This window comes from Aotus nancymaae, unplaced genomic scaffold (genome assembly GCF_030222135.1).
Source record: "Aotus nancymaae isolate 86718 unplaced genomic scaffold, 86718_ANA_hifiasm-v0.15.2.pri h1tg000067l, whole genome shotgun sequence".
NCBI lineage: Eukaryota > Metazoa > Chordata > Mammalia > Primates > Aotidae > Aotus > Aotus nancymaae.
Genome location: NW_026988482.1, coordinates 5,587,107 through 5,606,478, shown reverse-complemented (window position 1 = coordinate 5,606,478; position 19,372 = coordinate 5,587,107). Strand labels below are relative to the sequence as shown.

At 58.0% G+C, this 19,372-nt stretch overlaps 2 protein-coding genes across 3 annotated transcripts; one reads left to right on the top strand and one right to left on the bottom strand.

Annotated features, from left to right (window-relative positions):
* The first annotated feature begins 142 nt into the window (after window positions 1-142).
* On the top strand, window positions 143-5,823 carry ALG3 (ALG3 alpha-1,3- mannosyltransferase). Its single transcript, XM_064366867.1, has 9 exons — window positions 143-338; window positions 2,290-2,389; window positions 2,487-2,634; window positions 2,737-2,897; window positions 3,363-3,483; window positions 4,098-4,303; window positions 4,463-4,540; window positions 5,202-5,345; window positions 5,482-5,823. Exons 1-9 carry the CDS (start codon window positions 143-145, stop codon window positions 5,642-5,644), a joined length of 1,317 nt encoding a protein of 438 aa, XP_064222937.1. The 3' UTR covers window positions 5,645-5,823.
* VWA5B2 (von Willebrand factor A domain containing 5B2) lies at window positions 5,823-17,440 on the bottom strand. 2 transcript variants are annotated; one of them, XM_064366870.1, is made up of 19 exons: window positions 17,302-17,440; window positions 17,033-17,203; window positions 14,604-14,835; window positions 14,279-14,436; window positions 13,674-13,805; window positions 13,316-13,440; window positions 12,776-12,931; window positions 12,178-12,288; window positions 11,889-12,097; window positions 11,693-11,804; window positions 11,038-11,223; window positions 10,054-10,225; window positions 9,655-9,971; window positions 8,951-9,140; window positions 8,499-8,846; window positions 7,210-7,347; window positions 7,031-7,114; window positions 6,742-6,956; window positions 5,823-6,657 (listed from the first exon to the last, which is right to left on the bottom strand). In XM_064366870.1, exons 1-19 carry the CDS (start codon window positions 17,438-17,440, stop codon window positions 6,112-6,114), a joined length of 3,741 nt encoding a protein of 1,246 aa, XP_064222940.1. In that variant the 3' UTR covers window positions 5,823-6,111. The 2 variants fall into 2 exon arrangements, with proteins under 2 accessions (XP_064222940.1, XP_064222938.1); XM_064366868.1 differs by having other exon boundaries at window positions 9,655-9,968; window positions 14,279-14,469; window positions 14,616-14,835.
* Window positions 17,441-19,372: the final 1,932 nt, after the last annotated feature.

Sequence of the window (19,372 nt, the reverse complement as noted above, 5' to 3'; positions counted from 1 at the left end):
ACATTTTAGTGGAGTAAATGATGACCGGCTACTCGGCTCGGCGCTTAGCCTGGTGGAACGCCCGGCGCGGATAGCGGAACCTAAGTGTGGAAGGTTTGGGTTTCCGGGGGTGGTGGGCCCACACAAGCGGCGCACCGTCAAGATGGCGGCTGGGCTGCGGAAACGCGGCCGGTCCGGTTCCGCGGCCCAGGCATGGGGATTCTGCAGGCAATGGCTGCATCGCGCCTGGCAAGAGCGGCGCCTGCTGCTGCGGGAGCCGCGCTACACGCTGCTGGTGGCCGCCTGCCTCTGCCTGGCGGAGGTGGGCATCACCTTCTGGGTCATTCACAGGGTGGCATGTGAGTGCGCCGCGGGGGAGGGGAGGGGAGGGAGGGAGACCTGAACCCCCGACCCAAACTGGATCTCAGACCTGGAACTCAAAACCAGACTCTGCATCCACTCACTCATCAGTTGTAAACCCATCCATATGCCTTACCTGAGAGCCAAGCCTGCTCGACAGAAAACCGGATCTCAATCCGCCCACATGACAGAGGTGGAGACCCTAGAGATTGGCCTTCTGCACTGAACTTACAGCCTGCACACCAGTTTAGAAGTCAGATTTGGGCCAAAATTGTACTGCTGCTGCTGCTGCTTTTCTTGGTGGCTTTGGACACCTCAGGTCCCCTCCTGCATCTCAGCTTTTTGCATGTGTTCAGTTCTGTGGTCTTTGAATGTCCCTTCTCAGTGATGGCATTTTGTGACCGCTTGAGTCCATTAGGCATTATTGGCTACTCTTTTCCAGGCTGAAACTAGATACTAAGCTTAAGGCACTTGGCTTTCTTGCTAAAGACTCTTGATTCAACAAATATTTATTTAGTGCTTATTATATGCCTAGCATTATGCTGGTTACTAGAGAGAGAGGTTCAGTGGTAAGAGATGCATTTCTAACTAGGGCCTGGATAATAAGTTAGCAGGCAATTATGATTTATCATATTCATCATGGTAGTAGTAAGACAGGTAAGACAGGATGCCATAAAGGGCATAGGAAGTCACTTAAGCCAGGTTGCAGTAGTTAGTGAAGGCTTCATAGAGCCACCCTTGGAAGGTAGGAACTAGCTAGTTAAGGAAAGAAGGAAAAGGTGAGGGGAAGGAGTGCTCTGGGCAGAGAGGATCCTCGATCAAAAATCTCTAGTTAGGCAAGAAAAAAAAATCTCCAGTTAGACTGGGCACGGTGGCTCATGCCTGTAATCCCAGCACTTTGGGAGGCTGATGTGGGCGGATCACGAGGTCAGGAGTTCAAGACCAGCCTGGCCAACATGGTGAAACCCCATCTCTCCTGATATACGAAAATTAGAGATGGGAGAATCGTTTGGGTTGGGGAGATGGTGGTTGCAGTGAGCTGAGATTGCGCCACTGCACTTTACCCTGGGCAGCTGAGTGAGACTCTGTCTCAGAAAAGGGAAAAAAAAGACCAGCCTGGCCAACATGGTGAAACCCCGTCTCTACCAAAAATACAAAAATTAGTCGGAGTTTGCAGTGAGTCAAGATCGCACCATTGCACTCCAGCCTGGGCAACAAGAGTGAAACTCTGTCTCAAGAAAGCATGATAATTAAGAACTTGGGGCCGTGAGGGTTTCAATCCCAACTCTACCATCCTAGCTCAATTATCTTAAGCTAGTCATTTAACCTAATTAATTCTTAGGCTCCCCTTCTAAAAATGGGTATAATAGAGAGTTTTCTGTATCTTAAGGGTCTTGGGAAAGCATTGAAATGTTTTAAGCAGAGGCCTGTTATGATTTGTATTTTGGGAAGAGCTCTTTGGTGCAAAGTGGAAAATATATTTTAGTAAGGTGGAAGTAGAAGGCAGGAGTCTAACTAGCAGGCAATTGTATAATCATTGAGGCTGGAGATTACTTTATGCTCAAGTTTGAGTATGTAGTAGCAGAGAAGAATGAGATAGAGAAATTTAGGGTGAAGAACAGGCAGAGCGTGTTGACTAAGGGTTGGAAATGAGAGAGGACGGAGTATCAAAGGTGTTACTCAGGTTCGTGACCTGGTAGCTAAGAGCATGGTGCCATTTGTGGAACCCAGGAAGGAGCAGATTGGAGTGAGAGGAAAGATCGCAAGTTCCCTTACAGAAATGAGTTTGAGATGCCTGGGCCCACCCAGATAACGTCAAAGAAAGAGATTCAGAGGTAGTGAAGCCCTGAGAATTGGCCGAAAGTCTGTGTTTTGATGGTCTGGAGGCATGGGGAGGGTGGCAGACAGTTCTAGACTCAGAAGTAACCAGATTATCTTGTCTTCTTCCAGACACAGAGATTGACTGGAAGGCCTACATGGCTCAGGTAGAAGGCGTCATCAATGGAACCTATGACTATACCCAGCTGCAGGGTGACACTGGACCACTTGTGTGAGTGGGGATAGGAAGTTCAGGGAGGATATGAGGGGCTGGCGAGGTACCAGCCTGGGTGGTGTGACCCAGGCTCACATTTCCTCTCATCTTCCAGGTACCCAGCTGGTTTCGTGTACATCTTTATGGGGCTGTACTATGCCACTGGCCGAGGCACTGACATCCGCATGGCCCAGAACATCTTTGCTGTGCTCTACCTGGCCACTTTGCTGCTTGTCTTCTTGATCTATCACCAGACCTGCAAGGTGAGTCATGCTACCAGAGGGCCCCAGCCTGGGAGGGCTGGGTGGCGGGAATGGCTCAGGCTTGCCGAGCTGACCTTGCTGCTTACTGTGTTTACCCTTCAGGTGCCTCCCTTCGTCTTTTTCTTCATGTGCTGCGCCTCTTACCGTGTCCACTCCATCTTTGTGCTGCGGCTCTTCAATGACCCAGTGGCCATGGTGCTGCTCTTCCTCAGTATCAACCTCCTGCTGGCCCAGCGCTGGGGCTGGGGCTGCTGCTGTTTCAGGTCAACACCCCTTCCTTCTGGCCCCCTCTTTCACGTCTGCATTGCCATCCCTTCCCAATTTTCTGCAGCAGAGGGAGTAAAGGAGTAGCCAGACAGCATGGGTCCCTCAGGGCTCCATAAAGCAAGTCCGGGTTCTATAGAAAGCTTCTGCCCTGCCATTCCCCCGCACACACACATGCCTCTTTCCATCCTGTCTTCCAGACAGCTCTCATTGTTGGAATTAGTCCTTCACATTCTAAATGCTCAGTGTATGCTCACTCGGCCCAGGCATAGAGACGACATATCTGCCCCCTGCCCACTCCAGGCTCTTCCCTCTAGCAGTTGTGAGTGTAGGCCCCATCCTGGAGTTTGCCGGTGCGGTGGCGGGGGGAGGTTGCTGTGCTGATGGTGCGATGTATGTCTTTGGCTCTGATGTGCCTGGCCCTGGAGCTGATCTCCACCCTTCCTCTCCCCTGCTTACCTCAGCCTGGCAGTCTCTGTGAAGATGAATGTGCTGCTCTTCGCCCCTGGGTTACTGTTTCTTCTCCTCACACAGTTTGGCTTCCGTGGGGCCCTCCCCAAGCTGGGCATCTGTGCTGGCCTTCAGGTACCCCCACCTCACCCTTCCTCTTTCTGATCAAGGAGAGGCCACTTGTCTTGATTGAGGGGATCTATCCTTGAGACTCCCTCAAAGCCAAGAGGCCAGGTTTTGGAGTTGATTCTGAGCTAGGAAGCCGCTATCTCTAGGCTGCAGTTTCCGTAGCTGTAAAATAGGGTATTGCATTTGATGGTGTCTGAGAGCCTTTTTATTTTTTTTAATTTGAAGTTTAGAGATGGGCTCTCAGTATGTTGCCCAGGATGCTCTCGGACTCCTGGGCTCAAGCAGTCCTCCCGCTTTGGCCTCCCAAAGTGCTGGGATTACGGACATGAGCCACTGTGCCTGGCCTCTGAGAGCCTTCCTGGCTTTGCCCATTTGTCACTTGGTGAATCCCCACCTTAAAGCACTATTACGGCCTGCCTCTGAGCCCCTGCCTCTGAGCTTCTTTGGCCCCAAGCTCTGGCCTGGGGTGGGGGCAGGGGGCGTGTTTTTCCTGCTGTTTCTGGTGGGAATTGGGGAAACTCCAAAGCCTACACCCAGCTCGCTCTCCTCAATGAGGAGCGTGAAAGCCGGTCGTTAGGAAGGAGCCTTGGCAGCTGTGCTGACATCACGCTGGTCCTCAGGTGGCGCTGGGACTACCCTTCCTGCTGGAGAACCCTGTCGGCTACCTGTCCCGATCCTTTGACCTTGGCCGCCAGTTTCTGTTCCGCTGGACAGTGAACTGGCGCTTCCTCCCGGAGGCTCTCTTCCTGCATCGAGCCTTCCACCTGGCCCTGTTGGCTGCCCACCTCACCCTGCTCCTGCTGTTTGCTCTCTGTAGGTGGCACAGGTGAGAGAAGATGGCAGTGCCGTGGGCAGAGTTGGGGGAAGGAGCGAAGGGCCTAAGCCTTAGGGGCCACTTGGAGGAAGTGTTAATGAGCTCATGGGGTGAGTCTAGAGTTTGACTTACAACAGGGACTTGATAACTGTCTGAATGGCTTTTTCCCAGCACAGGGGAAAGTATCTTGTCGCTGCTGAGGGATCCCTCCAAAAGGAAGGTTCCACCCCAGCCCCTTACACCCAACCATATCCTTTAAATCGTGGGAAGGTAAGTCTTGCCCTCTCTAGATGCTGACAGGGTCCTGGTCAGGTATCCCTGATGGCTGGTGACCTGGGTGAGGGAAGGGGAGCCCAGTCCTAGAACTCCTATTCTGCACCACTGTGCTGAGCATTTTACCTATTGAAATATATTTGATTCTTTTTTTTTTTTTGCTTATTTTTTCTTTCTTTTTATTTCATTTTATATATTTGACTCTTAATTCTAAATATGAGCTACTCTTATGAGTACCTCTCCCTGATACTATTGTAAGAGATTTACATATGTTCTAACATTTAAAGCTCACAGAGAGCCTGAGATAGGGAGGTACACTTATGCTTACTATCCTCATTGCACAGATGGAAAAATGAAGACTTCATGAGTTAAGTAACTTACCAAGGTCACACAGCCAGTAAGTTAGGGGTTCAAACCCACAAGCCCTTCTGGCCCTACGTATTACTGTCTCCACATTCCATATTCAGTTGAGAGCAGGTCTGGAGAGGTTAATAAACTTGCGCAAAGGCATGCATCTAGGAATGGCAGAGCCAGGGAGCTATGTGACTTAAAAACAATTGCCCCTCTGTTTTGGGACACCCCCCCACACACACTCCTGCCCTTCTGCTCCTGCCCTTGGCCTTGACCACCGCATACAGATCGTTTCTACCCTCTTCACCTCCAACTTCATTGGCATCTGCTTCAGCCGCTCCCTCCACTACCAGTTCTACGTCTGGTATTTCCACACACTGCCCTACCTCCTGTGGGCCACGCCTGCACGCTGGCTCACACACCTGCTCAGGTACCAGCTGGGACAACCTGGGGGAGTGGGAGGGGATAGGGAGTCGCTGTTGAGGGGGTTGTGTTTGGGGCACGTGGAGCTGAAGGTCTGCAGGTCTGAAACCAGACGAAACCTGGAACCCATTTCTCATCTCCAGGTTGTTGGTGCTGGGGCTCATCGAGCTCTCCTGGAACACATACCCCTCCACACCCTGCAGCTCTGCGGCCCTGCACGTGTGCCATGCTGTCATCCTGCTGCAGCTCTGGCTGGGCCTGCAGCCTTTCCCCAAGAGCACCCAACACAGCAAGAGAGCCCACTGAAATCCACCCCTTTCCCTCAGTCACTCTCAGGACCTGGCGGGGGATGGACTCTGTTCCCATCCACATAAACCTTGCCAAGTCCACCTCTGTGCAGCCTACACGGAGGTAGGGGCAGCTGCTGCCTGGACCCGGCTGTGAGGGGCATGTATGGGGCAGATAAAGAATTCTCTCGAGCAGTCCTAAGAGGCACTTTATTGCATAGGATTTGGGGGCTGTGGCTCTCTGCCCTTCCACTGTGCTGCAGGGAGCTCAGAGGATGGAGGGGACGGGGAGTGGGGTGGGAGGAGCGGGAGAGAGCACAGGCAGGCACTTTTTGTGGGGGTAAGAGGGTTCTAGGGAGGGAGGAAGAAGCAGTGGGGGACAGGCTGGCACCAGCCTACCCCTTCCCAGCACCGAGACGCCAGCCCTGGGCGGCAGTGAGTTAATGTGTGTGGTGGGGCGTCAGCCCAGGCAACAGCGGGCAGCCCTCACATGTTCGCGGGGCTGTAGCACAGGAGGTGTAGCTGCAGGTTCTGGTCCCAGTGGCGCAGCAGCAGGAAGAGCCCCCGGGCTGCGGCCTTGAGGGCGGCCAGGTCGAGGCCGTCAGGCAAGTGCTGGGCCCGCAGCCAGCAATCAGCCTTGGCCGCTGTCAGTTCCCACTCGCCGAAGGCAGCTGCGCATCGGTGCTCCAGCCAGGCGAGCGCCACGGCAGTGGCCCAGGTCCGGCCCCGCAGGTCGGCGCCCCGTCCTTCCGCCCCCTCCGAGGCCTCTGTGTCTGAGCCCCGCCCACTGTCCACCTGGCCTGGACCTTCGGAGCCCGAGCTGGGGGATGGGCTGCAGGAGGCCGTGGCACTGTCACCCTGGCCGACACCAGGGCCCAGAAGTGCCCAGGGCAGCGAGGCTGAAGTGGGGCTGAGGCTGGCGCGGTGCACGGCGAAGGGCGAGGCGCGGCAGAGGCGCTCCTGCGAGATGCTCACAGCGGCGCAGAAGGGCGCGTCCAGGCGGAAGGAGCCTGGCGCCTCCTGGAGCCGCACCTGAGGAGAGAGGAGGTGGGGGGAGAAGCGTGCTGAGACAGCGCCCGGCCGGGCGGCGCCACCCTCCACCTCCCGAGTCCTCACCAAGGGCAGGTAGTCGTGGTCGCTGCCTTCACTGTTGGCCAGGCCTGGGTCAGGGCTGCAGAGTTTGCGCCGGCGGCCCAGGCTGAGCCGAGAGGGCGGATGGGGAGGTGGGCGGCGAGGCCCTTCCGTGGGAACAGCAAAGTCCCCCAAAGCACACTTGGAGTTGCCATTTTGGTCGGAGTCCCAGGCGCCCGCTGGAGAGCCTCCCTGAAGTCCTGCGGTGGGGACTGTCAGTGCCAGCAGGTAGTCAGCCAGGTGCCCCTGCCCTTTCCCTACCTCTGGGTGTTACCTTTAGAGTAGACAGCAGCGGGCAGAGGAGCTGCATCTAGACGGCTGTGAGAGGCGGGAGGGGTTCCAGGGGGCTCGGCTGGCTCTGCAGGGGCACAGGGAGCAGGAGTCAGGTTTGTCCAGGAGGGTGGCCAGTAAGGTGAGAGCTGCACCTGAGAGGTCACCAGAAGAGGCCCCTACCTGAGCTGCACACCTGCAGGGCCGCGGGCAGGACCTCCCTAGTGGCAGCATCCACGGCCACAGGGCAAGTGAAGGAGGAGGGGGCAGAACTGACTTTGCTTGTCTGAAGGGCCCGAAGCCAGCACTTCCGGGCATGGCCTGTGGAACCAAGGCACGGTCTGTGGAACCCCCACACCCACCCTTTACAGAGCGCTCATAGGAAAAGTTGTAGTGTTCTCTCCAGCTTCTCCCTCTATCAACTTAAAGAGTAGATTGCCTTGCTAGACCCAGAACCAGCTCAGATTCCCTAACTTTGACAAGAGTGGCCAGGCTGAACCTTCAATCCACAGCAGAGCAAAGGACCCCTGGCTGCCCAGCAATTCAGCACTCTGGACACCGCCCAGAGGAAGCATTGACCGGCACCTTTTCCTCCACATATTTCTGCACTAATGGAACTTGGAAATGTTCTCTCTTCATGATCCATTGTGGTAGCCACTAGTCACATGCAACTGTTGAGTACTTCAGATGTGGCTAGGGTAACTGAGGAAATGAACTTTCAACTTTAAGTCTTTTCCTAAATGACAAAGATTTGTTCTTATGTTGTGGGCGCTGTGCATCGTTACAAGGTCACATTTCCCTCTGTGCTGGCTGCTAGGAAGCTTGTCAGTTCTGGGTCCCATCCTTGTAAGATTATATAACCTGACAGCATGCACCTTTAATATAACTTCATCTCGGCCAGGCGTGGTCGCTCATGCCTATAATCCCAGCACTTTGGGATGCCGAGGCAGGATCACGAGGTTAGGAGTTTGGCCTACATAGTGAAACCCCATCTCTACTAAAAATACAAAAATTATCTGGGCATGGTGGCGTGTGCCTAGCTACTCAGGAGGCTGAGGCAGGAGAATTGCTTGAACCCAGGAGCTGGGGGTTGCAGTGAGCCAAGATTGTGGCACTGCACTCCAGCCTGGGTGACAGAGTGAGACCCTGTCTCAAAACAAAACAAAAGAAAACAAAAAATATATATACACATACACACACACACGTATTTTATATATATGTATATATGTATGTGTGTATATATATAAAATACATATATATGTATATGTATGTGTGTATATATAACCCTATTCTCAGTTTCCTTTTATTTTTACTTTTTCCTATTGCCCTGCTTAATTTTTTATCTTGTCAGTGCGATGAGCCTCAAATCCTTTGTGACCAAAGTGAGGTATAATTATCAAACACGCAGACCTCTACCTTTGCTGCTTTTTGCCCATGCCTTTGGGCCCTGACTGGACCCACCAGCAACTCACCCCGGTCAGCTGTGGTCTCTGCCCCTCCTCGGAGAGCCAGCTGCTCATTGTCCCGGACCACAGAGGCTGCTGTCAGCCGATGGAGTGCTTGGTCCCAGGCAGCTTCTCTTACAGGAGGTGAGGCAGGCTGTGAGCCATCTCCAGGCCCCCACAGGGTCTCCAGCCCAACACCCACCTCCCAGCACATAGGCTGCTCCCCACACAGGCCCCGGATCACCACATGGCAGCGTGGAGCCTGGGGAGGTGCTGCTGGAGGGGCCGACTCCCCACTGGGAGGCACAGCCGTGAACAAGAAGGGTGGCTCCATCAGCATGTCCCAGTCCATGGGGGCTGGGGAGAGCAGGTTTCCTGGGGAGCAAGACAGCAGGGGTATGGGCACTGTGGTACTCTGGGCTTCGCCTCCCCAAGGCCTCCTTGGCATCAGGGAAACCGGCTCCCCATCCGGCACTTACCCGAGTCATCCAGGCCCTGTCCCAGTTGTTGGCCTGGCTCAGGACTTGGGCCTTCTGGGGCTGCACCCAGAGAGGGTTTCCGGGGTCGGCCGGGAACTGGGTTTGCCCGGCCTGGAGGGGATGAGAGGCTTCGGCCAGCCAGAGCCGCTCTGTGCTGACGGCCCAGCATCTCAGTACTCAAGGTCCCCACCTGCATGTGAGATATGGGGGCCACCGGTCAAGGAATGCAGAACCCCTGACCATCATACATGGGTGCACAGCTGGCCCATGCCCCTTGTCTGAAACCCTGGGTGGCCGCTCACCACCATGATGGGGAAGGCCAAGTCCTTATGGCCTACAGTGACCTCTGTCCTGGCCCCTCCCAGTGTCATCCCACTCCACTCCGTTTCCCACTTCGATTGTCGCCTGTCTCCGTGTTTCGTTTCTGTCTTCGCCCTCTCTGCATGGCTAACTTGTGCTTAGTCTTCCAGATATGGCTCTGACTTTCCTGACTCCCTCAGGCAGAGTTAGTCACCCTCTCTAAGCCCCCATAATACATGTCTTTGTGCTCATCACTGGTTGTTACATAGTATTATGGTTGGAGAGTTACCCACCTCTCTCTCTAGCTAGACTTAATAGTAAACTCTGCATAATGGCTGGCACACAGCAGGTGGTAAATAAGTATTTTCTGAATACAAGGCGAATGAATGTGGGTTGGATCTTACCTTGAATGGAGCTGGTGTAGGTGCAGGCAGGGGACAGGAACGGGAGCCTGCAGGTTCTCCCGAGGCCAGACTGCGGCAGCCCTGCTGAGAAGGGGGATCCAGGGGAGCACTACCCTCGGGGGAGCCAGGGCCCTGGGAGCCTGGGGACTCACTACTGCCTGTGGAGCCTGGGCCTGGCTCGGGGCTGGCAGAGCAGTGGGTGAGCACATACTGCTCCCGAATGTACGAGGACTGGAAGATGCGGCGCCATATGGCTGTGTCAGAGGCAGGATTGGGTCCAGGATCCGTGACTGGGTCTGTCAGGGCGTCAGTACCTGCTGGGAGGCAGTAGAATGGTCCCAGCCCTGACCCTGCCCAGTGCCTGCTCCAACACAGCCACACAAACACCTGGGCACTCACTCCGCTCTGAGTCCCCGGCAGCCCATGTGCTGGACAGTTCTGCTGACACAGTGCCTGTTCCCAGTGGCTCCGAGGTGCCAGTGGGCTCAGTGCCAGGGCTGGCAGCAGATGGGGCATCTTCTGGGGATGGAAACACAGACCCGCCCAAGCTCTGCCAGCCAGGCTCTTGGCCCTAGAGAGAATATCATCGGGAAAAAATTAACTGCAGGTACAGACTATCTCTTTCCAAATGGGAGTTTTAGATGGTTCACAGCAAGAGGCAATAAAGCTAATAAACCAGAAACGAAAGACCAGTTCTAAAGAAGGAGGAAGCAAACGTGTTCACCGTAAGGGTTAACAGAGCTACTGGGAAGCTGAGCTTTAAGTTTGACCCTGAGCTTCCTGGCAGCCAGGCAAAAAAAAAGTCTGCGATACAGCTCTCAAGACCAAAAAGGGGGAAGCAGGCTTAGTTCTTTTAAAGAGATAAGGCTTTTCATTACAAAATAACTACCACGTCTCCAGCTCCTACTGTGTCAACCCCTGATTACAACCACCTGTGAAAAACATCATTTACATATGAGGAAATGGGTCAGCAAGGTGAAGTGACTTGCTCAAATCACATGGCTAGTGACAGCTGGGATTAGAGATTGCACCTAGATTATGCTCATCCATCACTGAATGTCGCAGAAAAGACGTTTGCTGGTGCTCTCTATAGGGGACTACGTGAAGTCATGAGCAACAGTCTTGGTGGAAACCTCGTAGCCAATGCGGGCGCTGTTTTCTGTGGCTGTGTGCTTTAGTGACCTTGGGTAAATTCAAGGGCAACACTTTGCAGGACAACTCAGTGGAAGACCCCATGAGGGGGTCGGGGCGTGACCTCTGTGGAGGCCTAGGGGATAGTAGAGGAGCTTGGCAAAGAGAGACACAGAATGGAAGAAGGGTTTGGAAGAGATTCGGGGACTTCAGCCATCCCCGGCCCGCCACCACACCCCAGCCCAGGCCTACCCCTGGTGGGTGGGACCGGAAGCCATCCACCCTGAAGAGTGAGCAGTAACCGAGCAGCTGGTCCCCAGGGTAGAGTGCTGGGATCTCCCGGGGCGTCAGCAGTGCCTCCACGGTGTCGGGCACAAACCAGTCCACAGAGATGTCACTCAAAGCAGGCTCCAGCGCCTTCCGCAGAGCCTGCACCAGCTGTGGGGAGTGGCCAGAGGGAGGGAAAGAGGTGGCATATGGCCAGACAGAGCAGGAAGGCTGCCCTTCCCCAATGCCATCTTCCCGGCCCCTGAGCTGATGGGGCACAGGGCCATGCTGGGGTCAGGAGAAGGAATGAGGGTAGGAACGAGCAGGGAACTGAGTGCTCGGTCCTCAGGGCTTGGTCTGTCTCCTGGCCTGAGCTTTGCCACATGGATGGGGCAAGACAGGATGAGGCTCAGTCCCAGGACTAAATGAGATTCAGAGGGTGGTCAGAGGCAGTGTTCCCGCACGCTTGGCCTTTGTAGCACCAACAGCTCTTCCCCTGATGGGAGTGGGGAAATGGGGAGACGGCCTGGTGAGGGTGCCAGGAGCCCCCTTGGCCTGCCTGAGTTCTGTTTCAGACTTGATGTGTAACTTGGGAGAAAGACTTTCAGGTATAGGGAATAGGGCCCAGGCTCAAACTCACCATGGGCTGCAGCCTCTCCCCAGGCCTCAGGAAATAGGCCTGGCCCCTGCTGAGGGCAGATAAACCCCGGAGCAGCTGGTGGCAGGTGGGCCCCAGCCCGAAGGAGAAGCATCTGATGAAGGAAAGGAAGCAGCTATGACCTTCAGGAGCCTTATGGGGGCTCAATCTTAGGCATCTGGCTCTGCCCATCCCATACCTGGCTGTCCCCCTGTGCCACCTCATGAGCTCTAGGGTTCGGTGGGTAGTGGCGGCCATGGGTGAGGCTGCAGTGAGCAGGAACAGCTGCCGAGGGTAGGCCCTGTGCTGCGGCTGCCCCATGGCCCAGTCCAGTGCAGCCAGCACGTCTGGGGGCCCACTGGGAACCTGCAGGGTCTCAATGCTCTCGCAGATCAGCTGCACAGCGTCCTGGAGAGAGAAGGCACAGGTTGGGATGCACTGGGCTGAAACCTCTCTGGAAGGCCCCCAGATCCCTGGACCACACTCACGTCACTGCAAGGCCGGCTCTCTGGGAAGAGTGGCTCCACTGACGTCCCAAACACAGCCAGGTTGATGAGCGTCTGGGGCGGGAGAGACTTCACAGCCAAAACAATGGCATCCTGTGGAGAGCCAGGGAGGGCAGTGTGAGGCTGGCCCCAGGGGCCCTGGTACAGAGCAAGGGATGCTGGATCGCTTGGTTTATCCAGGCCGTGATTCAAGTGAGAGGCCCTGGATGTGAGAGAAAGACTGTGCAAGTGAGCCCCGAGTGTGAGAAACCGTGCTCGGGACTCTGGAGGTATACGTGAAACTCGAGTCTCCCTGTGGCTGGGTGGACTGAGTGCCAGTCTACGCATGAGAGGCTCTTGGAATCCTGGAGAAACACGTGTGCGTGAATATGAGCAAGAGAGCATGACAGTGTCTGCCTGGCGACTGGAGCAGGGCTGCTCTCTAAGGGAATCCCCCTGAGGAGCTGCCACGCGCTTCCCCTTTGGAAGATGGCATTTGAAGCAACAAGGTAACTCCTGGCTTCGAGAGGCTGCCCCCGGCCCCCCGCAGCCCCACTGTCCCCCGCAGCCCCCAGGCCTGCCCACCCCATGCCCCACGGGCCTTGTGTGCTGTGCTGCTGGCATCCAGCAGGAAGAGGAGCTCCCGAGTAGCTGTGCCCAGGTGTCCAGGCTTGGAGCTCAGGTCGGGGCAGAAGCTCAGCACCAGCACGGGATTGAGCAGGATGTCCTTGTGGAAGCGCCGCTGCAGGAACCACACCTGAGCAGGGGAGCCCCAAGTCAGCCTGGGCAAGGCTTAGTGCTACCTTGTTCCGGGTGGACAGCGGCACTGGTGCTGGGGCCTTTTTCTGTCTGGTCCACCCAGAGGGACATTTTTTGGTAGTAATTTGAATAAAGGCAGGTGGCTGTCTTCTGCCTATATCAGACCTAGCCTCCGTCCTCTGAGTCACACCCCAGAGAGATTCACATCGACCTTCCAGTGACAATACTCATCTGCCCTCTGTGGTGGTGGGTGGCAGCTGTGGAGGGATCTTGCTGAGAAAAGAGGCCTCCCCCTTCCCATGCCAACATGAACCTGCTTGCCTGTTCCTTATGCACAAATGTAGCCAAGACCGGGGGCCGGGCCAGGCCCCTATGGCAGTACCTGCCGGTCCCCGTTACTGTCCCTTCGCTGCAGCCTCTGAAAATCTCGTCGGGCCCTCACCCTGGCCTCATATTCTGCTGAGCTCAGGCTGCCAGCCTCCAGCATCAGGTGTGGCTGATGGGGCTCTGAGAGGAGAGGACACAATCCTGTCAAAGAAGTCCCTGCCTCTGGACCCCAAGTGCCCAGATTCACTGTCAGGGAGGAGCCTGCAGGTCCAGCCTTCCTGCACCACTGGCTCCGCCCTCACAGATGACTCAGTCCATCTGGCTGGGGCCGGGAAACCTGTGCTTGAGAAATGTTTCCCCCATTCATACAGAAGCGGGTCAGAGCTGGCCCACGGTGTGCCCCAGTCTCTCACCACTGGGGTGCAGCAGGATCTCCAAGGCCCGGTCACAGTGGTGGCCCTCTGCCAGTGTGACACAGATGGTGGCTGCAGAGCTGGCATGAGGGGGGGCATCTGCCCGCAGGGCATGAGAGGGGCTCTCCAGGCCTGAGGAACATAGAGGCAGGAAGGGGAGATGCAGCCATCACACCTTCCCAGAGACAGCAACTGTTGGCGGATCACCGCTGACTCAGTCAGCTCTTAGAGTCTGCTCTATAGGGGGTCAGATGGACAAGGGAGGATGTGCCTGCTTTCATGGACCGGGAAGTTGATTCCAGCTGGGTTTCTGGCTGGTCGAAGAGCCATGCATCAGCCAGGTGCCGATTTAGCATCCACCCCCTACCTTCTGCATAAGGAAAATCTACTTCATCCCACTGGTGGGTGGGATGGGATAGAAATAAATTGCCTTGATAAAATTAGGGATGTGTGTGTTGGGGAGAGGTGACCTGGGTGTTCCTGAGTCTTAGGGTCCTGCCTTTTGTCCTGTGTTCCTCCCATCCCTGAGCCTCATTTCCCTTCCAGTCACTACACTGGGAGGAGTGGGCATCTGGAAAGAGGCCAGGCCAGCCAGATGCACCCACCTGCAAGCAGGCATGGCCCAGTCACCAGCATCTCGAAGGAGAAGGTATATGGGGCAGGGCAGCGGGCAGGACCTGAGAACACGTCCCGAGGGGCAGCCGGCTCCTCCCAGGCCAGCCCTTCCTCCTGAGGGCTGCCTACCCCGAAGCAGCTGGTGGGGCTGGAAGGGAGCACGAGGAGGGTCACTGGGCCACTGGGAAGGCCTCTAACCCCTCCAGCTGACTGGCCTCAGCCCTTCTTCACCCTTCCCATCCCCTGGGGTACCCTCCAATGCCCCCTCACCCGCACTAGACCCAGAGAAGCCGAGGAAGGGACGAAGAGAATCACCATAGGCCCAACCTGTCGTCACAGAGCCCCGGAGGCCTGGGGGGGCCTGGCAGGCCCGGCGGGGCCAGCGGGGTGAGCACAGTGGGCAGAGCCACATGCAGCACCCCATCAGGCCTTGAGGGCAGCTCCCGGCTGCTGTGCAGGGTCACCGTCATGGTGCCAGCCGCGGCGATAAGGCCTGTGGGCAGCACCAACGTGGACCGGGCCTGGGCCAGATCCAGGACAAGATGACCTATGATGGGTGAGAAACGGGGTCAGAGCACACTGGAAGCTGAGCAGAGGGAGGAAGCTAGAGGTGGGAGCAGGCACGGAGTCAGGGAGCCTGGGCAAGGGGGACTTTGCGTGTTGGCACTGTGCTATCGCACTGGTGACATGGGATGGAGGCATGAGATGAACGATGGTAAGAGAGGCAGGCTCATGGTGGATGGGTCCAGCTGTCATCAGGCAAGAGCGCGGTGACATCCTTACTAATAAATAGAAGGCTGAGGAGAAGGGGTCCTGTCCACTCTCAAGGTCCTGGGATACCCACAGCCTCTGCCCCCTCCCCCTGCCTGCCTCTTTCCATTCAACCCCTGGCCACCGTCCCTTGCGGGTAGCCACCTCCCTGTGGCCTGGGACCCGCTCTGCTTATAAATCTCCTGCTCATGAATTACCCAGGGCTCCCCCACTGCCCACTAAGGTGGCTCCCGAATTCTCTACTCCTCTCGGGCAGGAGAAGAGAAGCAGGAAGCAGGCTAGAGGACATGAATCCCCACTGGCACACTGCACGCACAGTTTTATTTAGCTCCTGGGCTTATGTGGGGACTGGTGGGTCTGCTAAAGGAACAGCGACCAGTCATGTATAGTGGCAGCTGTGTACACCACCGCTGAGGTCTGGCCCAAGCCCACCTTCACGGCCCTGCTGAACCTCACTTCCTCACAATGACCAGCTGTTCATCCTTTCAATAAGTACTTGCTGAATAATTGAAAGGAGGAAAAACACGGAAGGAAAGGAGGAAAGGGGCTTCCATCCCAGCCAGCTGACGCAGTGGAGAGAGCACAGCAGCAAGTCTGAAATACCAGCTCTGCGATCTCTAATTGAGTCTTCTGGCAACTCTCTACTGAGGAGCCTCAGTTTCCTCATCCATAAAGTGGGGATCATAGTAACTATGTGATTGTGGTGAGGAACAAATGAGGCAATGTATGCAAAGCACCCAACATATAACTCAGTGACCCCTGCTATGGCTTTCACCAGTCATAACAGGAGGAAGGGGAGCGACGCTGGGATTACCTACTACTCAAAGGAGAGTAGGGATTCAAAGGAGGTGATGCCAGCGATTGTGAACTGTAAGTCACGACAAATAGGGGGCATTCTATTGTCATAACCCACTATAACCTACTGATGAGCAGTTGCCTCGACCCTCCACTTAACCGAGTCCTATCCTTTCAGTCACATGTTGCATCTACCTCCTCCTGAACATTCCGGGTCCTCAGCCCGAGCTCACTCTAGCCTCTAACCATAAGCCTCTACCCTGCTGGGCTTATGCCAACTCTCAACACCACTGGGTTCCGTTCCTCTTCTTACCTGGACTGTAAATCCCATGGGCAGGAATCAAAGGAACGTATGAATGAATCAATGAAAGAACTAGGTACAAGCCAGCACGCAGCACAGGGCTGGGCTTCCGTCCCTTCCCCCGACACTTGCTGGGCCTCGCAGCGCCAGGGTCTGTGTGAGGTGCTGGGATTTGGAGGTGCTCCAGCGGGAGACAGACATGCCCATCTGTGACAACGACTCCCCCACGTAAGTGCCGTAATGAGGGGGCACAAAAGGCCGGGGGAGCCAGGAAACAGTGCAGCTAATTATTTGTGGGGGAGTCGGGGAGGGTTTCCCAGGGAGTGACGTTCAGTGGATCTAAAGGACAAGTACGAATTTGCTCTATAGAAGATGGGAGGACAGAGCAGAGAGGTGGGAAGGGACCTGTCAGTCAGTTTGGCCAGTGGGGCGGTACCCGGTGTGTGGGATCACGGGGAGAGGGACGGAACGGGGTGAGAGGGAGGGCCGTGGCTGCTGGGCCCAGGAGTCTACAGTAGATCCACTAGCCCGCGGGGCCGGGCTGAGGTGTGCAGCCTGAAAGGTAAGGGGCCGGAGGGGACCATGGGGGGAAGGCTCCCTTTGCAGCCCCCTAGAGAGACCGGTCCCCTGTGCGCCCCCGCAAACCCTGTGCTGCCTGCTGTGTCTGTCTCCCTGCCTGGGAACCTCTGGGCCACGTTCTCCCAGCACCTGGCGCAGGTCAGGTGCCCAGCCCAGGACTGCTGAATTCCGGGATGAGCCAATGAATGCACAAGGCAGCGCCTGGAGGAAGGCGGGGGAGGGGCGGTGGCCGAGCGGGTGCGGGAGCCCGAGCTGCGCCCGGCCTGCAGGAGCGCGGGTGCGGCCGCGCGGGACTCACCCTGCGCGCAGCGGCGGGGCGTCGGGGTCCCCAACCCGGGGCCCAGCGCGCGGCAGCAGGCGGCCTGCGAGCGGCGCCGGCTCTGCAGCTGGAAGGAGACGCGCCGTCCGGCGGCCTCGGCCTCAAAGCCGGACACCACCTCGGCCTCGGCCAGCGGGTACACGAACACGCCTGGGGAGGGCGTCGGAGGCGGCGTCGGACCCCGCCCGGCGCCCGCCCTGCGCCCTCCCTCCCCGCGCCGCCCCGCCTGCGCCCCGCCCGGGCCTCACCGTCCACCGGCTGCGGCTGCGGGTTGCGGTAGGTGAGCCGGGCCCGCACGCTGAGGCAGGGGCCGTTGGCGCAGGCCCGGACCCAGGAGTCCGTGAGCGGCAGCGGCGTCCAGCTGGAGGGGCAGTACAGACCGGGCATGGCGCCGGGGGGCCGGCCCTGCGGGAACGCGCCCGGGGAGCGGGGCGCAGGGGGACGCGGCGCCCACCCCGCGCTCCAGAGGCCAGCGCGAGAGTCTCACTCCAGCTCCGGGACACGCCTGCCGGGGCGCGAGGCCGAGCGGGGGCTCCTGCGGGCGACAGGTGGCGGGGGAGATAAGGGGGTGCGGGCGTGGTGGGGAGGGGGGCATCCTCGCGCGTTACCTGGGCAGCCAGGGCGGAGTGCGGCGGGGGCGCGGGCCGCGGAGGGTGAATGATTAACGAGCGCTCGGGCGCCCGGCAGTCCCACCGCAGCTCCCCCGGGTGGGGGCGGCCACAGCTGTTCCCCTGCCCGCTCCCAGCCTCGCCGCCACCCTCGTACCTGCCGGCCCCCCGGGGCTCCCCGCGGCCGCCAGCTGTCGGAAACGGCGCGGGTGGAGAAGGAAGATGCTCCGAGAGGGCGGAGGTTTAAAGGGCCCGAATCCCCCCGGAGGTCCCCAGTCCTGCGAGGGACCGCGGGGGCGGGGTGGAGGGGGCGCCGAAAGGGCCTCGGTCTTTCCCTCCCTGGTCCCTCATCCGATGGGGGTGCTGGCCGGAGAGGAAGGGGGCTGGGGTGGGAAGAGCGAGCTGGGGAGGCGAAGAGAGGGGGGTCTTTGGGAGGCAAGCCCGGGAGAGGTGTCGGGTCGGAGAGTCCGCGGGAGCCGCCAGGGCTCCACTCCCCACCCGGGCAGAGCTGATGTGGGAGGAGGGGGCGGCTGCAGGCGCCGCGGCCCGCGCAGAGGATGCCGCGGGCTGGCTCTGGGGATCGCCCCAGTCCCTGTGGCCGCCTCAGCCTCACCGTCGCGTCCTCCGCGGAGTTCTGGGCGCCCACGGGATCCGGGTGGGTGGTGCCGCCTCTGCGCCCCGGGTGGCCCTCGGTCCCGGCACCTGCCAGCCGCCAGCTCGCGACTCGGGCTGCAGCGGCTCTGAGTCCCCGCAGGGCCGCGGGTCCAGCCGGCGGTGGTCCCGCCCCCGTTCCGAGAGGCGGTCCCTCCACCAGCCGTGGCCCCGCCTGCTGCTGCTGCGGCGGGGCTGGCGCTCCCCCCTCCTTCGGGCGCGGTACCGCCTCCGCGCCAGCCGCGCCAGCCCGAGCCAGACTGGGCACCGCAGTGCAGGGACCGCGTCCCCGCCGCTGCACGGATCCCTGTCACTGCGGGACCAAGGCCTCAGAGACCCCACCCTCTCCATTCTTCAGGAATAAGGCATCCTGCAAGTGCCACCCGCACCGCTGCGACCCCAGCTATCCCATTATCACGACGGCAGTCCATTCCCCAGCCCAGCCCACCCCCTGCCTTGAGTGGCTTCCCATAGCTGCCGAGACCCTCCCTCCTGACTGCAGCGAACCCCAGCGCCGCATCCCCACCGTCGCAGAACTCTGCCCCTCAAAAGCCAGCCCCTTTCCTTTGCAAAGTGCTCTTCATCACTGCAGAAAACCTCCCCCATCCCTGCAGGTACTTCCAGTCCATGCAGTCACTTCAGTGGCCACTCACTCCAAGCAGGGATTCCTCATCACTGCAGCGACTTCCTCCCACCCCCAAGCAGCCAGCCTTGGCATCGCTGCAGTGCCAACTCCCAACTTCTGCTGGGTTGGGAGAGTGTGCAGGATGGCTCCCTCAGGCTCTAGCCCCTTGGTTTTTTTGGGTTGCGTGGGCCTTGGGAGTGAAGTCTTCCAGCCTGAAGACTGCCCCTCATAGCAGTGACCCCCACCCTGAGAAAATATCCCTGCTTGTCAGAGGGGCCCTTGTTATTGGCAGACTTTTCGTGTGCTTGACAGTGTTATGCTGTCAAAAAATAGGAAGGTCCATAAAACCTCTCCCAAGACCCCCGAGGGAGTCTGAGAGCCCTGGGGAAGTGAGGGGAGGTGACCACGTTTGGGGGTCATCCATGTCAGCTCTTT